The sequence below is a fragment of the Salarias fasciatus genome, chromosome 4, assembly GCF_902148845.1.
Source record: "Salarias fasciatus chromosome 4, fSalaFa1.1, whole genome shotgun sequence".
In the NCBI taxonomy this organism is placed as follows: Eukaryota; Metazoa; Chordata; class Actinopteri; order Blenniiformes; family Blenniidae; genus Salarias; species Salarias fasciatus.
The window spans coordinates 841,600-864,669 of NC_043748.1; the positions used below are offsets into that span (position 1 = coordinate 841,600).

A 23,070-nucleotide genomic window follows, 5' to 3' on the forward strand; every position below is an offset into this window, starting at 1 on the left:
GTGGATGCAAGTGGCGCACCACTGAGTCACATAACCCTGGAAGGTAAGCAGAGGAGGGGGAGAGACGTGTGTGTTAGTGTGTGTGTGTGTGTGTGTGTGTGTGAGTCACTGCTGGTGAGTGGGTGGTCAGGTACCAAGGCTCACTTCTCGAGCAGAGGAGATAATAACACGCCGTCTGTACATCTCCTTTCCCACTCGGGGTTGAAAATAGTCGGCGCTCCAGCTGTTAGTCATTAGGCCTGGTGGTGTCGAGGAGGGTGGAGGCTGCAGCTGTCAGCAGGCAGATAAAGAGGAGGGGGGGGGGTCATGAATCCTCCTCCAGGAGCAGGTTCCAGGCGCCACTCGCCTGTCACAGCGTTATTACAGGGTTGAGTCCACAACACTTAAGTGGAGAAACAAGCTGCAAACTGATGCTAACGATTCCTTGCAGTAAACTCGGAGAGATGCAGGTTTACTTTCATGATTTTAACCCATTTTAGTAGCTTTATTGCAGCCACCTGGTAGCAAGTAGTACAATGCTTCGTTTGCAGCCCAGACCGGAGCTCCGGAGCAGAATCGAGGCCTTCTCTGCTGCTTTCCGCCACACTGACCTAAATCCACTCATCCTGTCGAAGGAAAATGCTGATAAGCTCTCAGTGGCATAAAGTCCGAGATCCACATGACGACTGTGTGTTTTATTCCAATCAATGGACTGTGTGTGTGTGTGTGTGTGTGTGTGTGTGTGTGTGTGTGTGTGTGTGTGTGTGTGTGTGTGTTCTCGTATTTCTATCCTTGTTGGGGCCAAATGTCCCCACAAGGATAGCAAAACGTGGAACGACGTGCCTTGTGGGACCTTTTTCCGGTTTTAAGTAGGAGAAACAGTGTTTTCTTGACCATGTTGTTGTTACTGAAAAAAGTAAAAGGTCAAAAACATTTCTTTAGGGTTAGGCTGTGTTGTGGTGTGGGTTAGGGTTAGGGTAAGGGTCAGGGTTAGGGGCTAGACATGAATGGGAGTCAATGGAAGGTCCCCACAAGGATAGAAATACGAGACTGTGCGTGTGTGTGTGTGTGTGTGTGTGTGTGTGTGTGTGTGTGTGTGTGTGTGTGTGTGTGTGTGTGAGAGAGAGAGAGAGAGAGTGAGAGACTGCTGGTAACCTCCATTCTCCAGTTATACAAGTCCCTGTTACTGTTTTCAATCAGCACTCACATTTAAATACAAAATAAAATAGGATGACAGATAAATACCTGAGAACAACTAAGATTTAATGCAAAACTAAACTATAATTAATCCATCTTTATTAATGTGTTATTAGATTATTATATTGTTATTCTAAAGTGGTTTAAGCCTCGTGCGGGTTTATCCTGCATTAGATTCATTAAATTTGACCTGAGTTTTCCGTAACGCTAAATATCAGTTATATAAATTGAGAAAAAGAACCTTTCTTTCTTTCTTTCTTTCTTTGAAAGTATCGTGAACGCGCGCAGTAGGCTGCTACAGGGGCGGACGCGGAGGCGCGCTCCCGCTGACGCACCTCCGGTGGTTTCTCGGGAGCGTATAAAAATGCGCGTAACAGCGGCCGACCGGCGGATCTCTGTCTCTGCAGCGCGAGACACCGGAGCGGAGCGGACCGCAGCGGACCTGCCTGGCACCGGGAATCGAACCCGCGTCCCCTCAGACCTGTACGCTCTCTATTTACAGCTGTTTTTTGTTTGTTTGTTTGTTTTGTTTCTTTACCCTCGCCGCGGCTGCACGCTGCTCCAGTCAGGGAAATAAGTTACTTTAACGGAAGATAAGTTATCAGACGGAAGATTGTCTTCGGGGTAATCAGGGCAGAACAGCCGGAGAGGGAACAGCCGAACTCCCCCTGTTGTTGTTGTTTCTCTGACAGCCTGCAGCCTGAGATGAGCAGATGATGTGAGCTTCATGAGCCGTGCACGCCGCTCCCCCCCGGCTGTGTCACTGTGGCGGAGAGGGACCCAGCAGGAAGCCTTCGCTCCGCCTGATCGCAGTGTTTTCCTTGTGTCTTCACCACAGACAGACTCTGGTTCAGGAGCAGAAGAAACCCCTCCTGCAGGACTCCCCGCCTGCTGTCAGATCCAGGTAAGACCCGCACAGGCAGGACTCCAGGATCTGGCTTGCTTTGCTTGCACGAAGCCATGGAGGTCTCCCTCAGTGTGATTATTATAGAAACTATTTCTGATTCTGCATCAGATTCTTAATCCGAACCTCTGGATCGAAGCGGCTGAATTCTGCCTCCTCTGAGCCGGACGCTGCTGGTTGGCTGCTCTGCTTTAACGCATTTTATATTTTCCACTGCTGTGATGTTAGATTTGTGTGTTTCTTCTCTGAAATGTGTGTTGGTTGTGTTTCCCTCCCCCCCCCCTTGTGCGTCGTGCGCTGATGTTTCCCAGAAAGCCCTCGCCTCCACCGACCTGCCTTGCGTGGGACGCAGTGGAGCGGAGGAGCGTGGGAGGAGATTTGATGGGCTTTGTGAATCATGGGGGGTTCAGTCTTCACCTGCTGTTATGTCCCGCCCCCCCCTCCAGGCGAGGAGGAGGAACCCAGCGGGTCGGAGGTCGCCATGGCCTCCCACGTCTCCCCGGACAAGCGCTTCCTCATCTTCTTCGACTTCGACGAGACCATCGTGGATGAGACCAGCGACGACCAGGTGGTGCAGACGGCGCCGGGCCAGCACCTGCCCGCCTGGCTGAAGGACACCTACCAGCCGGGCCGCTACAACCAGTACATGCAGCGCGTGCTGGCCTACCTGGCCGAGCAGGGCGTGACCGAGAGCGACATCCGCGGCGTCATGGAGAAGATCCCCGCCACGCCCGGCATGCTCAACCTCTTCCAGTTCCTGCGCGCCCGGCCGGCGCAGGACTTCGAGGTGGTGCTGGTGTCGGACTCCAACACCTTCTTCATCGAGTCGTGGCTGCGGCGCAACGGCGCCCGCCAGCTCTTCCACCGCGTCCTGTCCAACCCGGCCACCTTCAGCCGGGACGGCCGGCTGGTGCTGCGGCCGTTCCACGCCCACGACTGCCCGCGCTGCCCGGAGAACATGTGCAAGCAGGTGATCGTCCGGGACTACGTGGCCCGCCGGGCGCAGGAGCGCGGCCGCCCCTACCAGAGGGTCTTCTACGTGGGCGACGGCGCCAACGACTTCTGCCCGGCGCTGGCCCTGGGGCCGCGGGACGTGGCCTTCCCCCGGAGGGACTTCCCCATGCACAAGCTGATCACCGAGACCCACGAGGCCCGGCCGGGCGAGTTCAAGGCCGTCACGGTGCCGTGGGAGAGCGCCGAAGAGGTGGCGCAGCGTCTGAGGAAGCTGGTGGCCGAGTAGAGGGCTGCTCGCCATCTTTCTGACATGGAGACCCAGACTGGCGCTGCAGCTGACACAAATATCATGTTCTCAGGTTAACTAAGAAGAAATAAGACCCAGAAACCAGTATTCAAGGCAATATCCCCACGTGTGCCGCCTGTAAACATGGCGTCCTGCCAGCACGTGCCTTAGCCCCTCCGCCGGCCGTCTGGAGGTCACAACACAGACAGGTTAATGATTATGGAGGGCTCAACTTTCACACAGAGAGAGAGAGAGAGAGAGAGAGAGAGAGAGAGAGAGAGAGAAAACGTGAGAAATCTGATGCTCAGTCTGATGAGAGGAAAATAATTACAAAAGAAAGCTTTAATTGTTTGTCTGCAGCACTTACAGAGTAAATATCTATCTGAGGGAAAAGGATTTACTTATTGATCACAATACCCTGTAACTGAGTGGCTGATGTAAAACATCATGTATGTGTTTTTTTTTCTTGTAAATCACTGATTTTTATATGTCAGTAAAATAATTGGATTGCCATTAGATGGCAAAGGGCATTGAAGTCGACCAAACTGCTCGTTATTTCTGTTTTTATCATTGTCTTGTTTTTATTTTTGAAAATGTAGCCCCGCCTTATATTGTTTTTTCCTGTTTTTCCATTTAGTTCTTCATTCTGTTTTGTCTATTATTGTGTAGGTTTTACCTACAAAAAAAAAGAAAAAATCTGAACACCAGCAGGAATAAAGCCATCAACTGAACCTGTCTTTGTCTTTTTATACCAACAAAACACAAACATACATGATATGATCGTCCGTCTGCTGATTTATTTATTCTGTCCATGGCACCGAAAGTAAATAGAACTTCTCATTCCATGAAAAGAAAATAAAAATCAAGATTTTGATCATAGGATTGACAGCAGCCATACCCAAGTAATACCTTGTTTATTCACGTTGCTATGTAGCGGGTGTTTACTGCCCCCTGGTGGCTACAAGGCGAAACAACACGGGGCTTCGGCAAGTTCATGTCGCTCATTTGACGCGTGTCGAGATTTGCATTATTAATGAAATTAGAATGAACGCATGAAGAACAAATAGATATTTTTTTTCTTCAACCTGAAAAATACAGATATTAATGGTGCCTACTGATGTTTTAAAGAGGGTCTCCGCTGAAGTAAAAATCAATGAAGTACCTCAATTGGTAAAAAGGTAATCCAGGGGAATTAAAGCTTATACAATGTAAAAAAAAAAAAAAAAGGTAAAAAGAAAAAGAAATAATGAGAAAATGTATCTTTGAACAATGCATGCGATGGATCTTGCATGTATCAGGAGGGAATTAAAAAGCGTTTGCAACCATTCACAGCCATGAAATGATTTTTCTTCCTTTCTAAGCCCTTTATTAGCATATTTGAAGCTTTGTATAATAGTCTGAAGGTTAAAGGAGTTCAGTGGTACAGAATGAAGTCTTCAAATAGAGTACAGATGTCTTCAGATTCTACGATAATAAAATCCATCATTATCATATCATCATTATAGATTTATCAACTGAAGCAAACAGATCACGAATTCCGCCTAAAATTTAATAAATGTTTAATTACAGTAACAAACTGTCTAACTAACTGTCTAGCAACTAAGTTATTTTACAACTTTATATAAATAGGATAATGGGATAATGTTTTTCAAATGATACAGCCAAATCAACTCTAGAGCAGGTGATCTATATTTCATGATGGAGAAAACCTATAAAACTACCGACCGGGACTTCTCAGTCTTCAGGAAGAAAAGGAAAGCGAAAGAAAAGGCAATTTCCTCCCTTTTTTCTTTTTTCTTTTTTAAACAAAAGCGATGATGGCACACTGTACTAAAATGAAGATCTTATTTAAATGAAAAAGCAATTATAATTATTACATTTGTGGATTATGTCGAAATGGGAATATAGACTGTCATATTAATCCTTATTGAAGAACAGGATTGCATCTGAGAAACAAAAATACGTTTTTGTTTTGTGAATTGATAAATAAAGGTAAATACAATTTTTATCCGAAGTGCTAATAAAATTCTGGGTTTAGAATCTTCATAAGAAGAAATAAAATCCCATCAGTAATATTAAAAAAGAAGAAAAAAAATCTTGATTTACCCACGTTGAGTTGTTGGGTGCAATATTTGCAACAGACCACAGAGGCGCTAGTGAGCCATCCGCTGTTTGACGGATTCATCAAGGGAAGAAGAAAACCGGAAGTAATATTTCACGCGCATGGCGCTCTTCGAGGCATTATTTTTCTTCTAAACGCAAATACATTTTTTTTTATCTTCAATAAGATTATATTTGGTGAGCGGAATATAACGACACGCAGGTACGTGTATTTAGCACCGTGCAGGTTATAAGTAAACGCACTGAGCTCTCTTTACTCGCGTCTCAAAACTAGAACGAAACTCAAACGTTCATTCATTTCTCTGCTCGTTAGCAAGCTAGCATGCTAATTTTAATGTAGATAATGGTGATAAAACACAGAAAAAAACTGATTTTATTTACCTTTACAAAGCTCAGATGCAAACACGACCTGCAGCGCAGATTTGATGGAAACGGAAATGTTGTTAGATGATCATATTCTGACTCAGCCTGTGTGCTACACGCAGTGTTAGCATTAGCCTGTGTTTAAGAGTGCGGGATGGTAACTTTTTCACCTGATAATTTAACAGGCGTATGATAGTAGTTTTACAGTGTATGCAAAATTGTTCATGTTAAAATAGAAGAGCGTGGCATTATTTCAATCTAAACGTGTGGACATTAAAAAATATAGTACAGTGAACTGAAAATGTTCAATGTTTTGCAAATGCAGGTAACTCACACTGTAACGACATTAATAATGGTAGATCTGATTTGTAGGGGAATTTACATATAGAAAAAGCTGTGCTGTAGTCTGTATCGACACATTGTAGTAGATAATAATAATAATAAAAGTAAACAAACGAATAGATGAATGTAGATATGATAGTAATATTGTGGCACACAGCTGCAGTAGTTCTTACTAGAAGACTGATGCTCCTGACGGTTCAGGCGATCACTTCTGTCAGTAGTCAAGTCGTGATTGAATATCCCTTAACTTTTTTCTGGTCTTTCAGTTCTCTGAGAGATGGAGGCTGATTTGTATGACGAGTTTGGGAACTACATCGGTCCGGAGCTGGACTCTGACGATGATGAGGATGATCTGGACGCCGAGGACAGAGACGTCGACGAGGTGCTTTTCACATCCGGAGCCATCGCTCTTCACGCAGCTGTGTTTATAGCCGTTCCTTCAGGCTTTTCACACCTGCCACCTTGTGTACCTTTGGCAGGGTGACGAGGACGATGAGGACGAGCCCGCTGATGCTGACGATGACGTTCCTGGAATGGAGGTGGTGCTGCACGAGGACAAGAAGTACTACCCCACCGCAGAGGAGGTGTATGGTCCGGAGGTGGAGACAATTGTCCAGGAGGAAGACACTCAACCTCTGACAGGTTAGAAACTGGAAGATTTACGAAGTTAGAAATCATCAGTGTGTCTTTGACAAAAAAAAAAAAAAAAAAAACATCCAGGTCTGTCCCTAAGTTGTGCTGTTAAAGATGGAAAGCTTCTGTAGATGCATCTCAGTGGAGATCGAGATCGATTAAGTTTATCACAGAATGAGGATTTGGTGTGAAAATGAGTGTAACAGGATGATGATAACATAAAATACACTGGACTTTTGACAGTTTTCTCTTATTACTTTTCAACTTCGAGGTCAGTTCTAAGATTTTCAGAGACATAAAAATGATTTATTGCCAAATCCAAGTACAAATGCAGATTTACTGTAAGCTGTTTAATTTTAAAAGAAGTCATTATTGAAATGTGGCATTTGTTGTTTTTGTTCATTTCCATTTCATATCAAACTTGACAAATAGACTGTCTTCAATTTTTGTTTTGCACTGTTTACATAAAGTGAATATTTGTAGATGTTGTTATCAAGTAGTAAGTTGTAACTCAGTAAACTCATAGGATCTTCTTAGAGGACAACATGTCTTTGTATACACTTTGTGTAAAGATACAAATTGTCATCACTGTTTTGTTCCTGCTCTTTCCAGAGCCCATCATCAAGCCTGTGAGAAGCCGGCAGTTCACCCTCATGGAGCAGGAGTTACCTGCCACCGTTTACGACATGGAGTGAGTAATCTGGATCGTCTCTTTTTTTTTGGGCGTTTGATCAAACCACAGATGCCGGCGTTGAGCCTGAGTCCAGAAGAGTGAGCAGCAGCTCGCTGGCGGTGATAAACTTCTGCTGTCTGCCTGCTTTTTCAAGCTGCAGTGTCTGTTTTTTTCTCTCTCGACAGATTTCTGGCTGATCTGATGGACGGACCCGAGCTGATCCGGAACGTCACGCTCTGTGGTCACCTTCACCACGGCAAGGTGAGAGACGCCTTCTGGCCGCCTCCGGCTCAGTCTGGGAGCTCCTCAGCAGAGCGGGGCTTGTTTATCGGCAGGCTGCCAGAGGGAGCATGTGTTCCTCAGATGAAAGTTTCAGCAGGAGAGAGATGTCTTGAAACTATGCTAATGAAACGGCTGCATTTGAAGCTGGCCTGCGGCTCGCCGGGAGCTAATGGATGCATCTTTCATTCAGACCTGTTTCGTGGACTGCCTGATTGAACAGACACACCCAGAAATCAGGAAGAGGGACGACGTGGACGTGAGTGTTACATACAAGTTATTAATGTCTTCATTAGACTGCATCCTGGTGGTGAATCAAGAAGCGAACTCATCCTCTAAAACCTTTTCAGCTCCGGTACACAGACATCCTCTTCACAGAGCAGGAGGTGAGTAAAGAGGTCGGCCTGTCAGCGCAGACGCCTCTTCCAAGAGTGTATCGTCATGAAATCAACATGAAAACAACACCAATAAGTTTTCTCCCTGCTTTTACTTCACAGAGAGGCGTCGGCATCAAAAGCACACCTGTGACGATGGTCCTGCCCGACTCCAGAGGAAAGTCCTACCTCTTCAACATCATGGACACTCCAGGTGCTCGACTGTAGTGGACTAAATGCTCCTGCTGGAGAATCTTCTTGAATTCAGATTATCTGCTGACCTTTCTGTGGGACTGGCAGCACGATGAGGCTAATTTATGTAAAAGAATGTTCTGTCATCAACACGGGGTGTTTTTATTTTGAAAATGACCAAATTCACTGTACCAAACTTCCCATTTAGACTGCTTTGTTTAGGTCCATCAGTATCCAGAATGATTTCAGATCCCCGTCAGCCTGTTCTGCTTCGGTGTAAAACTGATCCCGGTGTTTTACTCCCTTCCTAAGGTCATGTGAATTTCTCTGACGAGGTTACATCAAGCATCCGCATCTCAGACGGCGTCGTGCTGTTCATCGACGCAGCTGAAGGAGTGAGTCCGTTTACTCTCTCGGTCCTGAAATGTTTTTTCAGTCCAAGACTTTTTTTTTTGATGTCTTTGTTTTCGTGCCTTCCCACCAGGTGATGCTGAACACGGAGCGTCTGATCAAACACGCCGTGCAGGAGCGCATGGCCATCACCATCTGCATCAACAAGGTGGACCGGCTGATCGTGGAGCTCAAGCTGCCGCCCACCGACGCTTACTACAAGCTGCGCCACATCGTGGACGAGGTCAACGGTTTGCTCAGGTAACGCTTCACATTGACTGTAATTTACTCGCTGCTCCAGCCTGCTGTGGTTTAGACTTCTGATCTCTGTCGTTCTCCAGCACTTACTCCACAGACGAGAACCTGGTGGTGTCGCCGCTGCTGGGGAACGTCTGCTTCGCCAGCTCTCAGTACAGCATCTGCTTCACTCTGGGCTCCTTCGCAAAGATCTACTCGGACACTTACGGTGAGACGTCCGCGTCTTCAGCACTCGGCTCTAAATCGCAGCATCGTCTCATGACTTCCTGCGTTTTCCTGCCGTCTCTTCCTCTTCAGGCGACATCAACTATAATGAGTTTGCCAAGAGGCTGTGGGGTGACATTTACTTCAACCCCAAAACGTGAGCAGCCGATCAGGACTCCAGGCGTCTTCTGTCTCCTCGTCTCTGAACTCGGCTTCAACCAAACACCCGTTTCCTTCTCTTTCCAGCCGGAAGTTCACCAAGAAGGCTCCCAGCAGCAACTCCCAGCGCAGCTTTGTGGAATTTGTTTTGGAGCCGCTCTACAAGATCCTCTCACAGGTTAGACTCCTGGGGTTTTTTTTTTTCTTTTTAATGAGGCAGCGCTCAGCTTCCCGTTCCGCCGTCAGGCTCAGGCCGAACCTGCAAAGCTCAGTTTGTAATCCCTCCCCAAATCCTCTTTGTGCCCAGGTGGTTGGGGATGTGGACACGTCGCTGCCCCGGGTTCTGGATGAGCTGGGGATCCACCTGACGAAGGAGGAGCTGAAGCTGAACATCAGACCTCTGCTCAGGCTCGTCTGCAACCGGTTCTTCGGAGAGTTCACAGGTGTGGCTCCGGTTCTTTCTCTTCTTTTGCTCTCTTTGTGATTTCTGGGCTGATTCTTCGTATTTCACTCCTCCGTGTTTTCCTGCTTCCTGCCGATATCAGAATCGTGACGCTGTTACCATTGTGGAGAACACTCTAAACCCTTCACAGCTTCCTTTAAACTCCACCTTTGACCTTCTTCATGCAGGTTTTGTGGACATGTGCGTGCAGCACATCCCCTCACCTCAAGAGGGCGCCCGGAACAAGATCGAGCACACCTACACTGGCGGCCTGGACTCAGACTTGGGGGAGGCCATGGCCGAGTGCGATCCTGAGGTGAGTCCAGTGGAAATGCTTTCAAAAGCAGAAACGTCCACGTTAAAGGGGACGTTTCCTCCCGGTTCCCCTGCTTCCTGCGGTCCTCACGCGCCCGTCGTCCCTCTCAGGGCCCCCTGATGTGCCACACCACCAAGATGTACAGCACGGAGGACGGCGTCCAGTTCCACGCCTTCGGCCGGGTGCTGAGCGGCACCATCCAGGCCGGCCAGCCCGTCAAGGTGCTGGGCGAGAACTACACCCTGGAGGACGAGGAGGACTCGCAGGTCTGCACCGTGGGCCGCCTCTGGATATCCGTAGCCCGGTACGTTCCCGCAGGAGTCCCGCCGCCGAGGCCCCGGCCGCCGAGCGTCTCTCACTCTGACTCCCGTCTGCGCTGCAGGTACCAGGTGGAGGTGAACCGAGTGCCGGCGGGAAACTGGGTTCTCATCGAAGGCTGTGATCAGCCGATCGTCAAAACCGCCACCATCACAGAGCCCCGAGGGAACGAGGAGGTGGGAGATGAGTGTGGGACGATAAGTCTCAGTGATCTGAAAAGAAAACAGCCTTCTCAAGCCAGCTGGGCTGGAAATGTTCATTCTGTGTTTCAGGCTCAGATTTTCCGTCCTCTGAAGTTCAACACGGCGTCGGTTATAAAGATCGCGGTGGAGCCGGTCAACCCGTCAGAGCTGCCCAAGATGCTGGACGGACTGAGGAAGGTCAACAAGAGCTACCCGTCGCTCACCACCAAGGTACGGCGCCACAATCTGAAAACTTCTGCAGATTTTGAATGCGTGTATGTTTGAGTGAAGTGGTTGAGGAATGCTCGCTTGTCTCTCAGGTGGAGGAGTCTGGAGAACACGTGATTCTGGGGACGGGAGAGCTTTACCTGGACTGCGTCATGCACGACTTGAGGAAGATGTACTCCGAGATCGACATTAAAGTAACTTCATTTTCCTGCTTGAGCTGCACATTTCCTCACAGAGGCTTCTTCAAGACTTTTCCTTCCTGTTCCGTAGAGGTCAGAGTTGTGTTTTTTCTGATGTTGTAATTTAATGTTCTCTACCTCTTCTCTCAGGTGGCCGATCCGGTCGTGACGTTTTGTGAAACGGTCGTGGAGACGTCGTCTCTGAAGTGCTTCGCCGAGACGCCCAACAAAAAGTCAGTCTTTTTGTTGTTTGTTTTCTTTCCACCCGTTCAGCATCTCTGTTTACCTTATCAGACACAATCCCTGATGTAGCCTGCTAGTTTCCGTCTGGTCTGTCGTCCCTGTCGGAGCCCCCCTCCCTCGGCCTCTCTCTGGCCCACTGCCTGATGGGTGTGTGGTTCGACCGACAGGAACAAGATCACCATGATCGCCGAGCCCCTGGAGAAAGGTCTGGCCGAGGACATCGAGAACGAGGTGGTGCAGATCACATGGAACAGGTGAGGACTCGATCGATCAGAACTTCTCCATCATTCGCTGGCGATCAGACGGGATCGATCGCTCTCATTTCCTCTGAAGCAGCCGGATGAATGAGTCCACGGTTCATAATGAAGATTGGCTCCTGAATTAAAATGTGAAATTGAAGAAGGGAGAGGAATGTAGATTTTCCAAGCTGCAGTTTAGATATTTAAATAGATATAGAATGGATGAAAACGTGGACGTGACCGTCCTCTTCTCCCCGTTCTGTCCAGTCTGGATCAGTAATATGAGAACTGACGTCTGTCTCTTCCAGTATTCAGCCTCAGTGTGTGTTGTGTAAGTCCTGCTCCACGTATTGATTAGTTCACTCTCAGTAATTGAGTCGTGCGCCGAAAGCATGCTTAGATTCCCCGGCGGGGTTTGTTCCGCGGCCGAGCCGTGCTTCGCGTCGGCACTCGGCTCGTCTGCCAGGCCATCTGGACCCAGCGGTGCCAGGACGGGGCGGCCATGCTCCTCCTCCTCCTCCTCCTCCTCCGTTAACCCCTCTGCCCTTCCAATCTCCTGAATGTAAAGCCGGACGCTTTGTCTCCGCGCCGCAGGAAGAAGCTGGGAGAGTTCTTCCAGACCAAGTACGACTGGGATCTGCTGGCCGCCAGGTCCATCTGGGCCTTCGGGCCCGACACCACGGGGCCCAACATCCTGGTGGACGACACGCTGCCGTCTGAGGTGGGCCCAGTGGGAGAATCGCCGCTGGCTGCTCGGGTTCTGCCGCTCTGAGGGGGAGACGTTAATAAGACGTGTCAGAACTGCTCTGTGTTCATCTGACGGGATAATCAGCGGTTAATTGTTGGAATCACGTGAGCTCCATGAGGAAAAGTGGGAATATTTTCACTTTGAGCTTGTTGGTGTTTGTTAATTTACAGTTAATCAGCATCAGTTCACATGTGATCAGTATCAGTCCAGAAACCTCGCTTACAGTTTGTAGGCAGCCAGATTCTTCTGTTCGAGCTCTTTTTTATCTTTTCACATCTTCACATGTGTCTCTGGGCTTTCCTTCCCTCAGCATGATGGGATTTCACTCAAACAAACCTGCCAGACAGTTTTTATTCTTCCTTATAGAGATGATCTAACAGCAATCTGTGAGTTTATAGCTCATCGTCGACTCTACCATCAATCAATTAACATGAAATATAATCGAATGGAAGATAAAATGCCTTTTTTTTTTTTTTAAGTTTCTGATTTTCTCATTGAATGATTTTGATTAAACGCTAATTAAAGCGGAGGATGATTTATGAGCCGATCGTGAGTCGTTGGCTTCTGATTTGAGCAGAGCCGAAGGGGGGTCCGGAGGTGAAAGCTGTGGTGTGTGTCCTGCAGGTGGACAAGGCGCTGCTGGGCTCGGTGAAGGACAGCATCGTGCAGGGCTTCCAGTGGGGCACCAGGGAGGGGCCGCTGTGCGACGAGCGTGAGTGCACGCCGCCCTCAGAACCAGCTTCCTGCGCGTCTCGCCGCTAACCGCCGTGTCTGTGCCGCCCGCAGCCATCAGGAACGTGAAGTTTAAGATCCTGGACGCCGTCATCGCCCAGGAGCCGCTGCACCGGGGCGGAGGTCAGGTCATCCCCACGGCCAGGAGGGTGGTGTACTCCGCCTTCCTCATGGTGAGACCGCCGCCGCCGCCGCGCCGCCATCCCCCCCACGATCCATTACTGCGATTACAGCCCGGCCGTTCTGCTGCGTCGGCGCTTTCTAATTGCAGAGTGTCGTCGTTTCCTCGTCTTCTGGCTCCGTGGAGCTTTCCTCGTAGCTCCAGAGGGAACCCTTTGTCCTTCCACTAACATGTTCTTTCTTGACGTGTCAGGCCACGCCGAGGCTCATGGAGCCGTACTACTTTGTGGAGGTCCAGGCCCCGGCGGACTGCGTGTCTGCCGTCTACACCGTTCTGGCTCGGAGGAGGTTCGTCCGTCTTGATCCTCTCAGGAACGGAAACCTTCTGCTTCGAAGGATCGTCTGAGAAAAGCCGGGTTTTGTCTCTGCAGAGGCCACGTCACTCAGGACGCCCCCATCCCCGGCTCGCCGCTCTACACCATCAAGGCCTTCATCCCCGCCATCGACTCCTTCGGCTTCGAGACCGACCTGCGCACGCACACCCAGGGCCAGGCCTTCGCCCTGTCCGTCTTCCACCACTGGCAGGTGAGTCCGGACGCCGAGGACTGTGTGAATCTGATTCACAGACCCGGAGAGTCAAAGACCGATAAACCAGTCAAGTCGTAGCTTCTACAGATCAGAAAGCAAATAGAAAACTCCCGTCCTGGAAGTGTTTGTAATGCGTTTCCCCTGGAGGAGTGTCTGACTTATTTATGCTCCTGTTCCTTCATGTGAGACTTTACGTTTGCCGCCTTTCCTCCCGTCTTTTATCTGCTTTAATCTCCAGGATCTAGTTACTGACCGTTGACCAGCGGTGGCTTTGTGCTTAAATTCTTGCTGAGTGTGTCTAAACGAGGGTTTGTCGTCGTCCCGTCGGCCGCACGCGGCGGCCTGACCGGCCTCGTGCACACGTCTGCCACTCCGGCTAAACGGAGCCGAGCGTGGAGCCGCCGAGCTGTCGGGCCCGACACGTGGCCGTGCGCACGCCGCGCTCGCCGCGTCGCCGGGAATTAGCTCCACTCGGCTCCGCTCAGGGAACATTAGTACTACAGGAGCGGGAATCGGAGTGTCTCCACACTGCAAATATTTCATGTTGTTTCCGTGTCGCTGGCGGTTTATCCTCCTCCCCCCGAGGTGAGGATACGACGGGCCGACAAGACGGCGGCCATGAATTATTTATTCAACATGCTTGTCCAGACGGGGAGATGTGGCGCTGAGACTGATCCTGTGGGGACGAGGAGACGGGAGGACGAACGGCGGCTCGGTTTGACAGCGCAGCGCCTCGTCACCGTGACGGTTTACTCCGTCCGTACAGCCGCGTCGCTTCCCAGAAGCTCTAATCGCCGCCGCCGTCCGTCTCGCCGATAAGATCGGCGCTCCGGTCCGGCCCCCTGACAGACGCCATCGATCCGGCCCCGAGTCGGCTCGTTTGTCCCATTAGAGTCAAGGCGCCTCGTTAGTTCCTTCATGTGTCGGCGTGCTAGCATAGCGGCCGTTAGCAGCTGGGGAAGCCTTCTTCACGTGGCGCCTCGTCCCGTCACGGCGGGCCGCCCTGAAGGTCACGCTGCGAGCCTCCTCATAAGATAATGGATTTACCGAATCACTTTAAAAGCCCGCGAAGGCGTTTTTCTTCCCGCACGGCGAGGAACCGCCGGCACGCTGATGTTCCTCATCAGGCTGATGGACGGGCGCCTGACTCGGCGGCGGCGGCGACGCGGCGGCAGCTGAATCAGGCGTTTGAGGAGAGGTCGAGGCCGGCGTCGGAAGCGTCCACTCAGCTTGTTAACGCTCAGAACTTTGACGGGTTTCGTGTCGTCACGTCGGCGCCGCTGGCAGGAGACCAGCCGGGAGGGTTCTCCCGCCGCCGCCGCCGCCACCGCCTCGCCGCTCCTCTTGATTTTTGCCGGTTCTCCCTGCAGATTGTGCCCGGCGACCCGCTGGACAAGAGCATCGTGATCAGACCCCTGGAGCCGCAGCCCGCCCCCCACCTGGCCCGGGAGTTCATGATCAAGACCCGGCGGCGCAAGGTGAGCGCCGGGTGAACGCCGAGACCGCCGCCGACTCCCAGGAAGCAGAGAAACGGAGCTTTATGTGCACATCTGGGTTAATCAGGAACGTTTTTATTAAAAGGTTAAAAGTGTTTGTTTCCGCCGTCGTTTCCAGGGTCTGAGCGAAGACGTGAGCATCAGCAAGTTCTTCGACGACCCCATGTTGCTGGAGCTGGCCAAACAGGACGTGGTGCTGAACTACCCCATGTGAGGCTGCGGCCGCACCCCCAACCCCACGGACGGATCGGTTCTTCCTTTTCCCCTCTTGTATTGTTATTTTTTATATGTACAAACTCACTGTTTTTGTAGACGGTAACTGAATTAAAGATGTGATGACACCCGGACGTCACGGCGTTCTCCTGCTTTCCGCTGACTCTCCTCGCCGCCGCTCTGGAGGAATTGACATTTAGATGAGACGTGTCTGCGGGACGAGCCGAGCGCTGAGCCCTGATTGATTGGCGTGTGTCCGCCGCGCCGCTGACGGACGGGCGGCCGGATGGTTGGAGGCAGGCGCACAGGAAGCGGAGGTGAAGGTCACATGGCTGCAGAACAGAGGACGGGAACGCCGGGAACGCCGCGGCTCGTCAGAGCAGACAGACGTCATTAAACAGCAGAGGAGCGTTCAGACGACAGGATGTCAGGTTTTGATAAATCAATGAAGTAATCTAAATAATCTAAAATGGCAATTTAACAAACTGATCTCAGCTGACAATGCCATAAATGTCTGATTTTAAAATTATATTTCCAAGAAACAAATTTTCTTTTATTTCTAAAGCAGCGTTCAGACACTCAGCAGCTCAGAGCTTAAAGAAATACATTTAAACAGCAATTAAGAATGATATAAACTGAATAAATAAGATAATCAATTAAAACTATATGAACAAGATGAAACTGGAGGTTTCTTATTCTACAAGAGATCTTTCAAAGCTTTATAGACCAGAAGGAGCGTTTCCGTGTGGATCATCTACTTTAGAAGTTCTAATGGAAGAAGGAGCAGCAGGTCTTATGTAAAGATCCACACCAGTCTTATGTAAGGAAGAGGACCAGAGCTGAGCTTTCCTCCTCTATACCTTCACGCTCTTGTTTAATGAGTCCATCTGGAGTCTGACCTGCAGAGGAAACGCTTTAATAAGGATCCGTCAACAGATGGAACGTCACATGCAGAGGCTCGCTTCACGGTTCGAGCGTTGGCTTCTGTGTGAATGTTCGAAATCCTCGGCAGAGTTCTTCTCCTCTGTCACGTAGAGCTGCTGTCAGTCGTTTCCTGATGGCTTCTTCTGCAGAGGAGGAGTGAGTTATTGTGTCTGATATGATTTCAAGCTGGTTAAGATCCTCTTAAAGCAGATTTATCGCTCCGATTATCTTGAAATAAAGTCATTTTTTGGTTTTTTTTCATTGTGAAACATTTTGCTCATTTTGAGAAAAGGAGCGGTCGTAGTTCTGTGGCACAGTTTTTAATTTTACTGAAAAAAAAATCAATAAGAAGGAAACAAACCCAGTCACACCCATCTGTGTGAAGACGTGTGTTGTGTGTGTGTGTGTGTGTGTGTGTGTGTGTGTGTGTGTGTGTGTGTGTGTGTGTGTGTGTGTGTGTGTGTGTGTGTGTGTGTGTGTGTGTGTGTGTGTGTGTGTGTGTGTGTGTGTCCACTGGATCATGGGTCTGAAGCCTGCTGACCCCTTCAGAGGACTCTGGACCGGTCCTCCATGGCGCTGCCGGCCCCCCCAGCGGCTCTGGAGGCGGAGGGGGGGGGGGGACCGGAAGAGCCCAAAACGGCTTCAGCTACTTTTGACATTTGGTCTGAATGTCAATCCTGTCCAGGGAGACAAGTGCAGCTAGCATGGGGGGGAGGGGGGCGGCGGCGGCGGCGCTCTGGCCTTTCGGGGAGCTCTGGGGAAGGAGAATCAAGACCAGAACCCAAAATGGCCGCAGTGGCACCTTTCACGCTGGGGCAGGCCTGAACCCCGTCGCCTCGGCCGGCGTCACGCGCCCTGCACGTGTGAAGCGGGCGCGCTCTGAGCCCCCCCTCCCTCCCCGACCCCCCCCCTCCCCGCCCGTCACTCCGGCATCGTGCTCGGCCCCGGGCGCCGAGACGGATGGCAGCAGCTCCTGCCGGTCTGAGCACGAGGGCCCCGAGCGCCGCTCACAATCTGTGGTCCCCGTGCTAAATATAGGCTGGAGCCAGACTCTGTGGGGGGGCGGGGGATGGGGGCGGGGGGCACCGTGATGCTGTAAGTCAGGCCTCTTCCTCTGCAGCTCCATCTGCTCCCGAACACCTCGTCATGCTCACCTTATAACCCCAACAAATCTGTCCTCTGCTCCCACCGCCTCCTCATGTCCTACATCTCTGCAGCCACACACACACACGCACGCGCGCACACACACACCTCTGCGGCCCTGCCATGTGTCCGTGACTCAATCACACTTGTCTCTTCCTGCTAGCGTCACGGGCGACCGTTTCCCTCCAGAACGCCGGCCGGCGCCGCGCTAACGACCCGAGCCTCCGCCGGCCGACCAGCAAGGTTGAGTCAGCCTCCAAACAAAGACGCACAACAACACAACTCCTGAGGAAGACACACAGCTACACAACTACCAGGAGGTCAGCGCGGACCGGACGTCCAGAGGAGACACTCTGCCCTCTGACCGTTCAGTTACCGTCTGACGCTCGTTTCGTTCGTTCGCTTCTACCCGAAGGCGACTCGGCTGATTTCAGTCTATTTCTTTTATTACCTGAAGCTCATCAGCTTCCATTTGTTTGTCGTGCAGAATAAACAAAGGTAATCTGTTATAATGCAGTTCGCTTCGAGCAAACAGATTTTTTACAGTCTGAGTGACGATTCTTCAATTTCCTAAATGGTCTCGACTCCGGAGGCCCGTCCAGCCGCTCGCCGTCGTTTACCGACTTCTTATTGGAAGTGTTTCTTAAATGTTGGAAAACCGAACACATCCAGCCAGTCATTAGACAGTCAGAGTTGTGTCTGAGGAGATGTGAACATGAGGCTGTGTGTATCACTGGAAGCAGTCAATCAAACTTTATTCATCCTGCAGTTTTCATGCAGGCTGACAGGATGAGCGATCACGAGATCGGAGGACAAAACCAGGAAGGACGACAAAAAAGTGAGCGCAGGAAAGGGAAAAATACAAAGGAGAACGACGAATGAAGTGAAAGAGACGGATTCAAACAAGAAGTTAGGTTAAAAAAAAAATCCTAACAAAACTAAAACCAAATGAAAGTGAGGTAAGAATTAGTGTTTAATCACACCTTTAAAATCCACCTTCACTGGATTTTATACGTGAAGGGGAATTCTTGAACAATCAAAAGTAATGCTAAAAGAATAAACAGTTAAGAAAATCACAAATTTGACTAAAATAATAAGATAGCTAAAATAATAACACTGATAGTACTGCACTGCTGATAGAAACAGCGAAACACACGTTTCAGTTCGAGGTCACCTCTGTTCTCTGTAAAGACCAAAAACGACTCTTGTTGTTGAACGGAGGACAAAACCAGGAAGGACCAGTCTTTCCTCGGTATGGATGTCAAAGGTATGGCTCATGGGCCAAAAGAGGCCCCCTGCAGGGTCCCTTCACGAGGTAAGATATAAAAATGGCATTAATTGGAACTTGTCCATAGAGGCGACATTTCTAATAAAACGCGTTCAGCCTCTTCCTGCTTCAGACGTGGCTGGTGACTGATCAGCTGATGCTGACCCCCCCCCCCCCCCCCCCCCCCCCCCCCCCACCCCACCCTGGATGTTTACCGACCCCGGGATGGATGTGTGACCTGTCGGGTGCGCGCACCGCCAAGGACGCGTACGCGCAGCATCCCCGCTCCTCGCTGCTTGTCGCGCGGCGGACGCCCGGAAGAAAAAACCCAGCTGTCAGTCACCGGAGAGACGGAGCGACCCTCACGGAGGCGAGGAGGAGGAGGAGGAGGAGGAGGAGGAGGAGGAAGAGCAGGAGGAGGAGCAGGATCAACAGATCGGCGGGATGAGGCAGCGCCGGAGCCAAATGGCACGTGTGAGCGAGCGGCTGACATTTTCCTCTCCAGCCTCTGATATGCAGACACCCTCCGAGCCCGCCGAGCTCCGCAGCTGTCCCCGGTCCCGGAGCGGCGTCGCCGCGCGCCACCATGAGCAGACCGCTGTCCCTCCTCGGCGTCACGGAACGGGCCCGCGCGGACATTGGCACCGGCTTTACGCAGCAGCGCAGCAGGAGTAGAGCCGACGCGGCTCGGTCGGAGGCGGAAGAATAGCGCGGCTGGCATGGACACGCACACACACACACGCACACAATACACACATGCACATACACGCACACACACACACGCACACGGCTCGGAGTGATGCCACGAGGAGAATGAGACCGCGGCAGTGAAGCTTCACCCTCATCCTCACCCTCGTCTTCCTCACGCGGCCGGATTCAAGTTTGGACCTCCCCAAGTCCAACGCGACCCCCCGAGAGAACAGGACCATCTTACACCTTAAGGCATCCTCACAGACTCGCGCAGCGGTGAGTACCACGGCTTCATTCATCACATCTTTGTTCGCGAGGAGGCTGCGAGGAGGCGCGAGGATGAGGAGGAGGAGGATGGTCGGGGGTCGCGGACGCACCGTTTGGCACCGTAACGCGCGTTCCCCTCCTCACATCAGCCTGACACCGCTCGTGTGTGTGTGTGTGTGTGTGTGTGTGTGTGTGTGTAACACGTGGGTCAAGGCCACGCAGCGCGCAACAAGAGATCAACTTCTGGTGCGTTTTTTTTATTTATTTATTAATTTATTTATTTATTGGGAAGAGGAGCGGCGACGTGGGCGCGCCTGATTGACACGCGCTGATCATTGACCGTCAGTTTGGAGGCATGTGCAGGAGGAGGAGGAGGAGGAGGAGGAGGAGGAGGAGGAGGGCTCGTGCGGCGGCGTTTCAGCGGCTGAAGCCCAAAAACCTTTTGTTCTGCGCTGATTGGAGCAGGAAGGCGGAGCCGCCGGGCGGCGCAGGGACTCTCCTCCAGCAGCTGCTGCTCGCATCAGGACTGGCGGGCCTGGAAGCTCCACATTTATCAGGAAAATACAGGAGAATAACAATCGTGATGGAGCTGCAGGCTCCCCGTGTTGGATTTAAACCAGCAGTGTTGAATTATGCAGATTTTTAATGGTGAATTAATCACAATGAAGCAGCTCCACTCTGCCATGAATATTCAGATCCCAAATATGAATGACTGCGTGTTTGAGGTTGACTGTTAGATACATAATTGGCCAATTAAGTCTTGCTTCTTGCACAGAAAACCTGCAAAACGTAACAACCCTCGTTAGTTCTGCTGTCTTTCCTAATGATGTCCCAGCTTATAGGAAAATCCTTCTGCATCTGCACAACAGCTTCAACTATTGATCCCACACACACACACACACACACACACATGCAGAGTGTCCCTGGATCAATGATTATCTCTTCATTTCACTGAAAGCGGATCACCTGACGGGAAAGCGCTCCATTGTGTTGGAAGTCTTTGAAATCCGCCACGCCGTGTGGAGCATTTGTCCGTTTCCCTCCAACAATGGCTCCAGTGTGAGTCTGCGTAATGAGTTTCTCCAGAAAATCCGCCCGTATACTACGTGCACGGCGGCGGTGATGGATTTGGGCTGCTGCCAGATCTGTTCTCCCGAGCGGTGCTTTCTGTTTGCATGGCATATGGACGCTGGGTATTTATTGTGAGTTCGCTGGCTGGTGAGCCGCCAGCTGAAGCACGACCAGCCTCCATTTGCCTTCCGCTCCGTCTTCCAGATGAGATGCTGTTTGGATATCTCTCAGCTGTAGAGTTAATGAACTTTTTCTCCTCCCATCCAGTTAACCTTGGACCCCCCTCCGAGCGGCCAGCGCTCCCCCCTCAGGCCATTATTCCACTGCCCGTGCACTGGGGGGAAGACCTTATATCAATATGGGAGGAGGGGAAGTCGAGCCCCAGAGAGAGATGAGGAGCAGATTCGGTCTGGCAGCCGGAAAACGCTCCTTCACTTCCTGATATCATGACAAATACCCCTCTCCGCTTTTTTTTTTAATTGGAAATCAGCTTTTGGCCACCAAAAAAACCCTCATAATCTGGCAGATATAAGTGATGAATTGTGGATGGATGCTGAGGAAATGACCAGAAGGCGTCTGAGAAAAGCAGAAGAAATGTGAATTCTTCCCCCGTAGCTGCAGAGTCAGTAGATTTCTGGATGTGAGGAAAACAGAAGAAACTGATCAGTCAATGGAAACCAGCTAAACAATAAAGCTGAATGAAAAGCGTCTGGATTTCCAATCAAACCTGAACTTCAAAGAAACAATTCTCTTAAATGTTGCTGAAAATGGACCAAAGTCACATTTTGTGGAGAAAGTTTCTCGATAATTTAGGAATCAACTGAACATATTGACCGAAATAAAACCCCACTCTGCTTCTTCAAATGTTTGCATGCATGCATTCTGGACAATTCAGCTGTTAATGTTTGTCTAATTTGGAGAACTACCACTTTTATAGATCATTTTCATGCTCTAAATGTGCAGAAAATAGGATTTAAAAGCTGCCAAATGGAAGAAAAAGTGCAATTCCACGATGGAAATTGGAATCAATCCAGTTCAGTAACAGTATTTTAATATGCAGTCTCACTGGACGTGAAGAGTAACGACCTCTGACCTGCTTCACAGGTGACAGCAAACAGCAGAACTCCTGATTCCTTTTTAAAAGTGTGCCATTGTTGAATAAATAATACATTTGCTCTTCAGTTATCAATTTTTATTGAGTTTTTTTTAAAAGAAAACATGTTTGGAAAAGCCAAACCTGTCTGATGACCTCCAGTGGAAAAACCAAAAGAAAGTTGTTGAGTCCATTTGTGTTACAGTTCAGAAGCTAACTGGGTTCCAGGTGGCTCGTTGGTATCGGTCTTTTCGGTTCTCCTGCTGCAGAGCTCCATAATGGACCTGAGGACACTTCGGCTTAAACGCTCTGCTATTGAATTCCTAATGAGCGGCCAGACATGGGAAATCAATACCGCTGTACATGGTGGAATTTATTATCCCGGTCCTCCTTCGCTGTACAGTTAAAAGCCAGAGCGGCGCTCCGGTGGAGGTTTTGTTAATCAGATCGTCCTGCAGCCTCTCAGAGACTCCTGGAGAGGTAAAACCTTCAGAAAGACGCGGTTTGATGAACACGTTGCCCTCGGTGAAGGCTCCAGTCGTAAACAGCAGTTCTGCTGCTCTGAACACCCTCATTTGGTTTCCTCTGAGATCTGAGCGTCACCGGAACTCGGAGCGAGTCAAACGATCCACCTTGGTGCCTTTTATTGCTCTGGTTCTTCTGTTAATCACTGGCAGTGAAATCAGCTGTTTGCCATTACTGTGAGACGTCTGCGGCTCGTGTTTAAGTCAGTCACTGCTTTACAGGCAGCTGCTCTGAATGAATCCAGCCGCTCGCTTCCTGTTTCCCCCGTTCGGAGTGTGTGATGTGGAGCCAGTGCAGTCAGAGGCACATTTGATGCTTTTCAGCTTCAACATTTCCCCCCCAAAAAAACCAGCAAACCGTCCCCACGTGCGCTCTGGGAAGAGCAGGTGCCGTGCAGCGCGGAACCATCAACATGTGACGATACCGCCAGAGCGACTGGCGAGCGACGGCGGCGGGAGATCCCCCGCCGCTCCGCGAAACATCAAGGTATTACGGCTGTATCTCGCTGAGCAGACGTGCGCACGCTGCCAGGCCTAATCCTCCGAGAGCGGCGCACCGAGGGGAAACTGTGTCTTTGTGCCTGCCAGCCAGTCTGGATCCTGTCCGCTCCGCGCCGCCTTGCTGCCTTCCCCCCCCCCCCCCCCCGTTTTTGCCAGTGAAGGACTTTGAAGCGACGGCCGGGGGAAGGCGCTCCGCTCGGTTTGGAATCACCGGGCGACCAGAGGTGTTGCAGGGTCG

At 50.5% G+C, this 23,070-nt stretch overlaps 2 protein-coding genes across 6 annotated transcripts; both read left to right on the plus strand.

Annotated features, from left to right (window-relative positions):
• The first annotated feature begins 1,534 nt into the window (after positions 1 to 1,534).
• On the plus strand, positions 1,535 to 3,639 carry phospho1 (phosphoethanolamine/phosphocholine phosphatase 1). 5 transcript variants are annotated; one of them, XM_030090609.1, is made up of 3 exons: positions 1,535 to 1,659; positions 2,015 to 2,080; positions 2,392 to 3,639. In XM_030090609.1, the coding sequence occupies exon 3, from the start codon at positions 2,478 to 2,480 to the stop codon at positions 3,318 to 3,320; it is 843 nt and encodes a 280-aa protein (XP_029946469.1). In that variant the 5' UTR covers positions 1,535 to 1,659; positions 2,015 to 2,080; positions 2,392 to 2,477; the 3' UTR covers positions 3,321 to 3,639. The 5 variants fall into 5 exon arrangements, with proteins under 5 accessions (XP_029946469.1, XP_029946472.1, XP_029946470.1 ...); XM_030090612.1 differs by having other exon boundaries at positions 2,527 to 3,639; XM_030090610.1 differs by having other exon boundaries at positions 1,569 to 1,659; positions 1,869 to 2,080.
• A 1,877-nt stretch (positions 3,640 to 5,516) lies between these two features.
• On the plus strand, positions 5,517 to 15,486 carry eftud2 (elongation factor Tu GTP binding domain containing 2). Its single transcript, XM_030090179.1, has 28 exons — positions 5,517 to 5,643; positions 6,413 to 6,528; positions 6,626 to 6,788; positions 7,392 to 7,470; positions 7,638 to 7,713; positions 7,925 to 7,990; positions 8,082 to 8,117; positions 8,229 to 8,319; positions 8,610 to 8,692; positions 8,782 to 8,948; positions 9,029 to 9,153; positions 9,243 to 9,306; positions 9,396 to 9,486; positions 9,616 to 9,751; positions 9,939 to 10,066; positions 10,177 to 10,370; positions 10,449 to 10,560; positions 10,657 to 10,797; positions 10,887 to 10,988; positions 11,124 to 11,206; positions 11,384 to 11,470; positions 12,050 to 12,176; positions 12,828 to 12,915; positions 12,990 to 13,108; positions 13,309 to 13,403; positions 13,487 to 13,640; positions 15,014 to 15,121; positions 15,258 to 15,486. Exons 2-28 carry the CDS (start codon positions 6,424 to 6,426, stop codon positions 15,351 to 15,353), a joined length of 2,916 nt encoding a protein of 971 aa, XP_029946039.1. The 5' UTR covers positions 5,517 to 5,643; positions 6,413 to 6,423; the 3' UTR covers positions 15,354 to 15,486.
• Positions 15,487 to 23,070: the final 7,584 nt, after the last annotated feature.